Source organism: Podarcis bocagei (assembly GCF_964188305.1).
Source record: "Podarcis bocagei genome assembly, chromosome: 7".
NCBI classification, from domain to species: domain Eukaryota; kingdom Metazoa; phylum Chordata; class Lepidosauria; order Squamata; family Lacertidae; genus Podarcis; species Podarcis bocagei.
This window is the reverse complement of record NC_138132.1, coordinates 60,597,651-60,608,613: the sequence shown is the minus strand read 5'-3', so window position 1 is coordinate 60,608,613 and position 10,963 is coordinate 60,597,651. Positions and strand designations below refer to the sequence as shown.

Genomic DNA, 10,963 nt, shown 5'->3' with positions numbered 1-10,963 from the left:
CACAGTCAGAAGCAGCAGTTCTTCTGAAAACCAGTTGCTGGAAACCACAGGAGGGGAGAGGGCTCTTATGCTCACCTCCTGCTTGCTAGTTTCCCACAAAATCTGGTTGGCCACTGTGAGAATATGCTGGACTAGATGGGCCACTGGCCTGAGCCACCTGACTCTTCTTGTGTTCTTACGTTTTTACATGTTTTGCACTTACTTCCATATTATTTAATTCCAGGAAAAAACCAGTTTGTATCCCCTTTAACCTGGAAAATTGAGGGAGTCAGAGAGGCAAAATTTGGGGTGGTCAATTGGCATGCAGTTCTTTCTTTAGTGGTTGGGCTCACCTCCTTTTATTCTGACTGGCTGCAATCAAGAGAAAGGGTGAGAAGACGTTTCCTCAATGCCGAAAAGTATTTCATGCCGATTTGGCAGCTCTGGGAAACTGGAGACAGGAGCCCTGCTGCAGAAATAGCAACAGCCCTTTGATCTCTTATGACACCCTTGCTGCTGCCGTATACCAATACCAATTTCGCTCTCCAAATGTAGCCAAAACAGCACCATCCACACTTGAGGGAGGTATGAGTGGGCTTGGAGAAACCCAAGTCCTTTTGCAGAAAAGGGTGGGGGTAGAATGGAGTATCCTGGGAAGGGAGACGTGCCTGACTAGCTGGGCACCTGGATTGGTAAACTCCACTCTGTCACATTTCTGTTGCACATCAGAACTGTCCCCTTCAAAACACTCGGGGTATATCTCCAGCTCTCAGGAGGCCATCTCCTGCCATTTTCTCCCACTGATGGACCATCTGATGGGCTATTATCCTAACAAACAAATTGTCAGCCAGCATCCCTGGCTGCCTCCTCTGATAAAGCATCATTTTCCCCGGCTGGTGGGCTGTCCTCCCTTGGGAACTTCCATCCCTGTGGATGAGTCATGCAGCCAGTATCAATTTAGCAGAGGAGGGTTTGGTTTCCTCCCTTCAGCTCTTGATGCTGCTGCAGCTTCTGAAGGCATCCAGATGAGACTCTTGTCATTGTAGCAATTGTGCGCTATCCCTTAGGCATGCAATGTAGAGCTTCAGTATCCATTAGGAGCATTTTAGATTCACACCCGGAGCTCCGCTTATGGCTGCTCGGAAACAGCTTTTGCTCTTTTTTTCTGCTCTCCTTAGTGCTGGCGAGAAACAAAAGAACGGCTTTGTGAAACAATTGGAAAAAAAGAGAGAGAGAAAAGATACCTGGGGTAACTCAAAGCCAGGAATTAATATAGAACCTGAGCCAATTTGTGTAATAGAGATACACACAGAGCTGGCAACCTGGGAGCTTTCAAACCATGGAAACAGACAAATATTAACTAAATTAATATACTCAGACTTCCCAACAAGACTGTTTATCCCATGTGAACAGCCATAAGATATGTCAATTTAACTGAGGGTGGGTATGCATTGCAGTTTTGCTGGTCTTTAATAACTCAAGAGCCACTGAGATTGTCTTTACTGGTGTGGGAATTCACTTACCCCCTAGAGGTAACACTATTAAAATGGAAATTAGAAATGTATTGATGTATAAATTTACAAAGCCCTGAGCAACTTAGGCTTAGGGTACCTCAGTCCATCTCCCTGAACTCTTATATCCCAGCTCAGTCACTGAGATCATCTGCAGGAATGGCACTGGTCCCTCCCTACGTTAGCGAGGCTCATTTGACAACAATGAGAAGTCTTTAGTGCCCGTCGTCCTGTGGCTGCCCTGCCGACAGAGTCTCAGCAGCCGCCTTCTGTGTTAACTTGTAAACACCTGTTGAAAACTTTTCTAATCCTTGGGTAGCTGCCCTCAGCCCCAGGACCCTGGCAGCAGCCACCGCGGCACCTGCAGTTAAGTCACATCAGGATGTGGAACATTTTTCAGCCAGAGGGCCACATTCCCTTCTGGGCAACCTTTTGGAGGCCACATGGCAGTGAGCACCTTCTCTCAGTCCCACCAACATAGGAAGCACAGCTGGTGGTGTTAGAGAGACTTTTCTTCTCCCATATTATTAAGGTTGCCATAAAAATCTGGACACAGTTGAGCTGTTTTTTGGCCAACTCCCTCCCAGAAGAGGTCCCTCTTTGCTGTCCTTCCACTGGCAGGTTAAGACCTCCCTGTTAAGATGGATCCTTGAAAACTGAGGTGCAGGTGTTGCCTATCGCTGGGCTGCTGTCAGGGGAAACTGTATTAATTGCTGGTTCTAAATGTGTTGGGTTCTGAGGTATTTTAACTATTGCTTTTCACTAGCTTGTTTTTATTAGTTTGTATTATATAATGTTTTTAAATGTCTTAAGCTGCCTTGAATCCCAGCTTGGGAGAAAGGCAGTACAGATATAATAATATAATATAATATAATATAATATAATATAATATAATATAATATAATATAATATAATATAATATAATATAATATAATATAATATAATATAATATTAATGCTTTTGCTTGTAGTACTGTGCAGAGAACAAAAGCATATGTTTGCAACAGCGGGCATGTGCCAACATGAAATATATCTGTTGAAAATAAGAAATTGGTAGGTGATAATTCCAAAACCTATAACTGCAAGAAAAATGAATTAACAAGTGACGTTACAGTGGATGGTATTCTTTACTGCATACTTCAATGACAAACTACAAGAGTGCTTCCTCCATTGGAGCCTATGTATCTTTTTCTCTTTTCTTCTCTTCTTGGAAAACAGATCACATGGTATGCAGAGAAGTGCTGGGCACAATGCAGCCAAAGGTAAGTGTCTGGTGTTCTGTTTTGCTTTTTGATGATTGATTCCAATTGGCGAAATAAGCATATACTTACGCTGTTCCAGTTGAAATCTATTGGACCATTCAGGTGCTCAACAGGCTGGTTTGCATGGGCTCCTTTTACCCAAACACTGCCGTGCATTTTCCTTGCAAGCACCAGGTACAAGCTAAAGGCAGAAGCTGTACCCAGCTAGGCTGCTTAAATCCCACTGTAGTCAATGGAATTGAAGAAGCCCATCTGCTTACAGTATGACAGCCAAATAGATGAATTGTTCCTTTAAAAACCAGCCGGAATTTTTCAGCTGCCTAAGTGATACGTGGTGGCTCCGATCCAACAGAGACTGGTTGCCACAAGTTCCACTGAAATTCCTGGGACTTGAGTTAGTTGTAACTAACTCGTTGCACTGATTTTGGTGGGGCTCAGTCACATCCTACCTTGGCTGAGTTGCAGCCATTGTGACTATGCAGTGATCAGGTCTACATCATTTGCCTTTAAAGGTTGTATGGAACGTACAATGTTTAACTGTTGTGGGATGCTAAGGGTGAATACCCTCTGGTAAGTCTGCCGATCATGTTAGCACCCTCTGAAAATGTGCTGATCCAACACACCATGTTAACAGGTTTCCCTGCAGATGGGCTACATTTTTGAATGAATTCCAAAATCAGCAATCCAATGCCATGTGTTTTTGCAAAGTTCTTCTTGCTCCCCTTATTTAGTTCTTAGTTTCAGCTGCCCCTGGTTCTATCAAGCTTCAGAGTTTGCCCTTAAATGTGACCTTCAGTGAAGGTTATCATATTTCTTTGTTGGCAAGACGTTAGATATGAATTCTGTTCTTCCTGTCCATATTAAGCCTTCTTTTCTGAAGTCCACAGAGAAAGCACCATTCAATATTTTCACGTCCTAGGATCCGACGTTGCTTGTAGCAGCTAGGAGTGATGCAAATGCGGAATTGGGTTTTTGAAGGAGCTCATCCGGTTTGCCAAACTCCACTATCTGAAAGTCATTGGGAAAGAAATTGAACAAATGTCAGGCGCGTTAGCAAATGTCAAGTATGAAGCAAGAATACAGTGCAGTTGGGGTCGTTTTTTATGAGTATCCTATCATGTGAAAATTGCCTTGGGGAAGGAGAATAGCAATGGGGGGGGAATACATAGTAATAGGGAAGAAAGGATTTTCTCAGTTCCGTTCCTTTATTGTGGGTTTGCTTTGCCCTGGTTTCCAGTTGTCTGTAGTAGGATTTCTAAAATTAATTGTGGAGTGTGCAGTTTGCCTACAGCTTTCAGTTCCTTTAGATCCTTTGGTTTAATGTCCCCCAGTCTACATTACTGATGAATACGTGTTTGTGTGTGTGTGTGTGTGTGTTTGTTTGTTTGTGTGTGTGTGTGCGCGTGCACACAGACATCTACACTTAAAAAAAAATATGTTCAGCCTTTTGGTAGCATCACTTACCCCAAAGTAAGCACAAAGACTTACTTACCATTCCTGAAAATAATCACATTGCCTTAGAAGGCTATTTCTTTGATGTGCTGAACTTGTATGTTTTTCTGCCATTAGACAAGATGAGGCAACAGGCAGCAAGGTGTTAGAGCACAGAGCTATGCCACCATGCCAGCCTCTGCACTCAAGTTTGCTGAAGGAAAATATCCCAATGCCAGCATTGAAAGGGGATGGGAGAGAAATTCCATTCAGCCTCTGCACATGGAATGCTGTGGGTGGGGTGGGCACCATCTTATCCTTTGCCTCAAGAAGAAAAATGTCTTGGGCCATCCCAGCTCCCTCTGTGAGGTTTCAGGTGTCATGCTGATTTCTAAAGCTGGGCTAAAACCATACTTGCTGCCACCAGGAAATTAACAATCTTCCTTGCCTCATCTGCAATTGGTGCCTCCCATTTAAAATACTGGTAACTCATTGTATCAGTCCATGCTGCTTATGTGAAAGATTGTCTCTATTATATCCCACCAATAACATCAATTTCTTTATATTAAAAAAAAAATGTCCTTGCCCTCTTTGGACACTCGGGTTTTGCATAATTTGGGCCTGGTGCTTAGCAATAGACTTCCAGGGCAGGATGGCTGCTCCCCTATGGCCACTGCAGACCTGGAGAGGCAACAAGAGCAATGAAAGGGCAAGGGAGAGGACATGTTACGACACTGTTCCCCTGGGGCAGGGGTGCCTAATCTGTGCCCCCACCCGATATTTCTGGACTACAATTCCAGTCATCATCCCTGAACATTAGGAGGCCAGCAGTTAGCCACACCTCCCCTGGAGCACCCAACAGCCTTCTCCACCAAGAGATGCAAGAGCAAAGGTCCGCTGATATTGTCTGCCTGAGAAGAGCTATGAGACTCTTGCAAAAGCTTTAGAAACTATGTTTAGAAGATAGCTCAATTCCAGACCTATTTTATTGGTCCTCGGTAGGAGCTATGAAGCTTATTATCATTCTCGTTCTTGTCAGGTGTTGGTGTGGTTGCTCAAGAGCAAACAGGCAAAACTCCAACCTGTCTTTTCTGGGCTTTATTATTAGTACAAACTATTTACAGTGCAGAGCGTCGCACGTCCATGTTTGCTCAGTCACTAGCAGAATCTGGGAGTGGGCAGTCCTTATACCTTCCCCAGCATAACAGTCGTGTGACCCCCATCCTTCTCCTCCCCTCTCTGTGCCCAAACCTACTGCGCAGAGTGGGCGCTGGCAAAGGGGGACTTGCCTCCCCTCTGCTTTGCTCAGGCTCAATGTTGAGGCTTTCCCTAGCATCTTCTGGTCCCTGCACCCCCTCCCTACTGGAGATGGGGCTTCCCTCCTCGCCAGAGGAGGAACTGCTTTGCAAGATCTTTGGAGGCTCCCTGTAACACAACTGCCCTTCCACCTCTCGCCTCTGAGCTGTTGGCAGTTCCCTGACAATTATCATTATCATTATTATTATTTACTTCTATGGCTAAGTACCTTCCCCTTATCCATCACCAACACACGGTCACACTCCTGGATGGTGTTCATACGATGAGCAATGGTCAAGACGGTGCAGTCGGCAAAAGCTTCGCGGATGGTCTGCTGAATCTGCACATCTGTCTCGGAATCGATGGATGCAGTTGCCTCGTCGAGAAGTATTATCTGCAGGAGTAATGATGTTTGAATTTTAGAATATAGCCACACATACACCCCAGCAAGCATTGCAGAATGCTGGAAAGTGGGGATCATCACATTTTCGCAGGCGAAATGTCACAGGGCTAAATTTACCATCGCTCTTCCTATACCTAACCATGTGTAAATATGTACCATTATGGAACATCTGAATCTGTAAATCCCATTCAGATGTTCCAGAGGTCAGACAGGGCTTTGAAAATCCCCCAATACATTTCATAGCAACAAAGAAAGAGTGACCATTGGGGGAGGGGTGTTTCTAAGACAAATTTACGTAAAACACCTCATAGAAAACCTGCAGTTGATAATAGTCATTCCAGGTTAGCGTTTCCCAAAGTGTGTTGTGCATTCTTCTGGGGGTACACAAAAGGGTTTCAAAGGGCATAAGGCAGAATTTTTTTATTATTTTACTTGACCATAGTTGTTTTTAGCTACACAAAGCAATTAAAAATAGTATTATTAGAAGCACTCCAAATTACTTTTGCTTGAAAAGGGGCATGGTAGTAAAACAGAACTCTCAAAAAGGGGATATGATGTTATTGTAAGTTTGGGAAATGCTGCCCTAGGGCATATAATCAGAAGTTGTTTCATATACGAGAAGAAATGGCAATATATGAAACAGAGGAACATATATTAGATAAAATGTGTGATGTAATGGAGAAATGTGTATTAGATGAAAAGTATGGTATTATGCCCTATATAAAAGGGATGGGTATAAAAACAACATGGAAGGGAATGTGGGAAGTCAAATTATAAGAGAAATGTATAACAAATTTGAAGTTGAATAAAATAAAAGGAGTTGTTTCATATACAATAAACATCCAAACACATTTCAGTCCAAAACAGCCTCTCTCAGTGGGTCTGCTAAGGTCTTCGTTCTCATATACCATTAAAAAGAAAATAAAAATTTGATGCCTTTCAGCTCAATTTTCCAGACATAACGTAATGATAGAAAGCCAGTGGTGTCTCTGCTTGGGAAACCAGATACTGCCCTTTAACAATGGTGGGAGTAACAAGCGATACACATAAACATTCCCAAATGGCAGAGAGACACTGCCATGGACACAGACTTCGCAAGGACTCACAGACACCCGTTGGAAACTGGCAACCAATTACAGCTTCCCAGCACAGAACCACCTGGTGAAACTGATGTGGGGGTGTGCAAATTTCACACACCTTAAGGTGTGCGTCGCTGAAATCTCAACAGGTGCACCTCTCCTCTCCCCTGCATGACACACTTCACCTGCCAAAAGCAGACATTCTCCCTTCTGCATGTTTATTGTGTTATTATAGTTATTTAGGACTCAGCAGGCATAAAAGAGTCCTGACTCTCACGCTCCCTTTGCAATGTGTGTAAACAGGAGCTCAGTGCGAATAGCAGTTACGGCCTTCATCAGAGGGAGACCAGCTGCCATTTGACTCCTCCCCTTCGTGAACAGGCCCCATCTATGTCTGCTTCATCTGGCCACAGCAGAGGGAGAATGAGACAGCTCTGCCCATAGGCTCAGTCGGGACCAGCTTAGTCTAGCTGCAGCACAGGAAGAATCCAGCTGCCATTTGGTTCTGCCCTGAACTGCCTCCACCAACAGCCATCTTGCTTGGTCATTCTGCAACTTCATTCTGTAACAGAATAAAATATGTGCCACCTGTGCTTGGGAAAGAGCCACGCCTTGGTGGTAGAGCATTTGCCTTGCATGCAGAAGGTCCCAGGTTCAATCCCTGGCATCTCCAGGTAGATATGAAACCCTGAGAGCTGCTGCCAGTGAGTGTGGGCAACACCAATGGACCAACTTGGTATACAGAAACTGTTGCGTGTTGAGTCCCACAATTGCCACCCCAAAAAATTCACACTTCACACATCAATTTTTGTTTAGGTTTTTGGCATAATTTTGGCCACAACTTTATTCAAATACAAAAAATGTGAGTGGTTGCTTAGGCATTGGTTATGACTATCTGTCCATGCCCTCAGGGACAGAGCTGGCATTCCGGACACCAACGGAAGCCAGTGTGGGAAACAAGTATTGGGTGAGAAAGTGAAGCCGGGCATCAGTCTCGCACTACTCACCCTCATGTTCCGGTGGGGCTTGCACGGCCGCAGGTCCGACTCCGGGGACAAGGACAAATTGTATGGCAAGCCCCTGGATTCCTTTAACGGAATTCCCTTCGCATCATTTGGAGGGGTAGGCACTTACCCCTCCAAGCACCAATTTAACCAATGCCTAACCGCCAACCTTACAAGTTGTGACGATTTGCTACGCAGTAGGCGAAAACCAAATGGCACCAGCCAATCAGCCAGATGGCAAAATTCCTACCAGGCCCCCGCACCAAGGCGGACGACCCCATGACAGGCATAGCAAGGTCAAGAGAACAAGAAAAGAACCCTATTAAAGGGAGGGAGGGCGTGTGATCCTATGCAAAACGGCCAAGAGGACATCCAACGTCTGGCCCCTGTATTTAAAGACTCTAACCCCTCCTCCAAATTTGGCAACAACAAAACTGCCCCAGCAACCCAATCTTAACCCCTTAGGAGGCTTGGGTCTCTCACAAATCTGCCTAGTCATGGCAAGGTGGCTTGTTACCCCAACCGCAACACGTGCTCTCTGTTAGGGAGAACACGCTCTGTTGTTCTGAACTGTGTTAGAGGCATCAGGACTGGGACCCAGAAACAAGCCAAGAGGCAGTGCAGCTGGTGAACACCCAGTGCTAGCTAATAATTTGGTTTACAGGTTTCAAACAAATCATGGCTTCCCACTGTTTGAAGGAGGGACATGGTGAAGTTTTTCAGCATTCAGGAGGATCTGGTACCATAAACTGTGATTGCCATGGTAGAGCCCAAGCTCAGTATCCCTTAAGATCCACTTAAACCAATATTGGGATTCATTATTAGCTAGGGCAGACAACGCCAACATCTTTTCGAGGAGGGGGAAAGGACAAGAGGGTGTGCTAGTCATCTAAAGCAATAGCACCACCTTGCTCTTAGGGTAAGGATGGCTGCTCAGGTAGCAGCACCAATAGAGAAGGAAGCAGGACCCACCCACACCAGACCCTCTGAAACATTTGAAAATATTTGCAGTTGCTTTGACAAGTTCCGTGATGGTGGTGTGTCATCATGATGAACGTGAAATGTGCCCCAAATTTATTATTATAGCTCTTGAACTGTGCTATAATTTCAGCAGTTTGTCATATTAATGAGGCAACATAAATCAGCGCAGCAGCACAAATAAAGCGGGGTGGAGGTATCAACACAGCAGGGGAGGAATGAATGGGAAGAACATTTGAATGAGGTCCAATAACAGAAAGTTATTGAAATCGGCTCTGGGGGCTCTGGCAAGCTCAGGAACAGAATGTAAAAAAGAACCCTGGCTGGATCATGTCAAAGGTCCATCTAGGTTCAGCATCCTGTTTCCAGCAGATGCTTCTGGGAAGGCCACCAGCAGGATTTCAAAGGAATCAGGTCTCTCTCACTCATCCCTGCAAGCAGCTCTGCTGTCAGAGGCAGTAAATGTCCCTGGGTACCATTTGTTAAAAAAACAGAGACATCACCTTGCCAACAAAGGTCCGTATAGTTAAAGCCATGGTCTTCCCAGTAGTGATGTATGAAAGTGAGAGCTGGACCATAAAGAAGGCTGATTGCCGAAGAATTGATGCTTTTGAATTATGGTGCTGGAGGAGACTCTTGAGAGTCCCATGGACTGCAAGAAGATCAAACCTATCCATTCTTAAGGAAATCAGCCCTGAGTGCTCACTGGAAGGACAGATCCTGAAGCTGAGACTCCAATACTTTGGCCACCTCATGAGAAGAGAAGATTCCCTGGAAAAGACCCTGATGTTGGGAAAGATGGAGGGCACAAGGAGAAGGGGATGACAGAGGACGAGATGGTTGGACAGTGTTCTCGAAGCTACCAGCATAAGTTTGACTAAACTGTGGGAGGCAGTGGAAGACAGGAGTGCCTGGCGTGCTCTGGTCCATGGGGTTACGAAGAGTCGGACACGACTAAATGACTAGACAACAACACCATTTGTTGGTAATCACAAGAGTGCTGTTGTGCTCAGGTCCTGCTAGCAGGCTTCCCGCTGAAAGCAAGAGCTCAAGAAGAGCCCTGCTGGATCAGCCCAATGGCCCATCTAGTCCATAATCCTGTTCTCATGGTGGTCAGTGTTCCTGCGTTGCAGTATTGTCTACGCAGACTTGTCAGGGGCTCTGCAGGGTTTCAGATGGGGAGTCTCTCCCAGCCCTAACAGGAGATGCAATTGGGGATTGAACCTGTGACCTTCTGCATGCAAGGCAGATGCTCTACCTTGGAGCTACAGCCCTTCCCTTTAGAAACGAATGCAAAGAAGGAGAAATGCAGGAAGAAGTGTGTTTTTAGGACCAAAGGTGCCTTATGCATTCTGGAGCAGTCGAGAAACAGCGACTGCTCCGGGAACTCACTTTTGAATTTCGGAGGAGCGCCCTCGCCATACAGAGCAGCTGCCGTTGCCCCACGGAGAAGTTCTCTCCATTTTCAACCACCCCTGCTTCTAACTTTCCTGGCAGTTTTGAAACCTAGGATACAAGAGAAACACCACCATGATTACACATTTTATTATTTGTTGCACACACAACAACAACAGGGCAGGAAACCATCTTTGACACAACATCACTGAACCCTGTAAAGTAGAAGGAGATGGATGTGCAAGAGGGAAGAGGCAAAAGCTGCTTGAACGTTTAAAGGCGGCAGGCAAGGGTGAGAGAGGGGGGAAGCAACTGAAGGGGAGGCAGAACGACGAAGGAGTGATGTGAATAAAAGATCTGGCATGGAGACGTTTTGGGATGGCCACCAGATTCTGTCTTAAGCAAACAATCACTGCACAATGGTGATACCGTATGGAAAACATACACCACCCGGCCAGGCTCAAGGTTCTTGTGTTATTTTACAAGGCCCTTAACAACTTGGGTCCAGGGTGGCTCAGGGACCACCTGATCTCTTATATCCTTGCTCTACCATTGAGGTCTTTGGGGGAAATCACTGTTAGTGGTCCCCATGGCTCAGTTGCACGACTTGCACCCACAAGGAGCCA

General features: G+C 45.4%; 1 protein-coding gene across 5 annotated transcripts in view; it reads right to left on the bottom strand.

The window, feature by feature from the left end:
• Positions 1-2,597: 2,597 nt before the first annotated feature.
• The window catches only part of LOC308590842 (ATP-binding cassette sub-family C member 12-like), a 56,598-nt gene continuing 48,232 nt past the window's right edge, over positions 2,598-10,963 (bottom strand). For 3 of the 5 annotated variants that reach the window (XM_081201117.1, XM_081201116.1, XM_081201118.1), the window contains 3 exons: positions 10,335-10,448; positions 5,708-5,872; positions 2,598-3,759 (listed from right to left, as the gene is read on the bottom strand). In XM_081201117.1, coding sequence (XP_081057243.1) covers positions 3,667-3,759; positions 5,708-5,872; positions 10,335-10,448 — 372 coding nt within the window. In that variant the 3' untranslated portion in view covers positions 2,598-3,666. Of the gene's footprint in view, positions 3,760-5,707; positions 5,873-10,334; positions 10,449-10,963 lie in introns of those variants that run through there. The other 2 variants (XR_014009925.1, XR_014009924.1) reach the window with 2 other exon arrangements.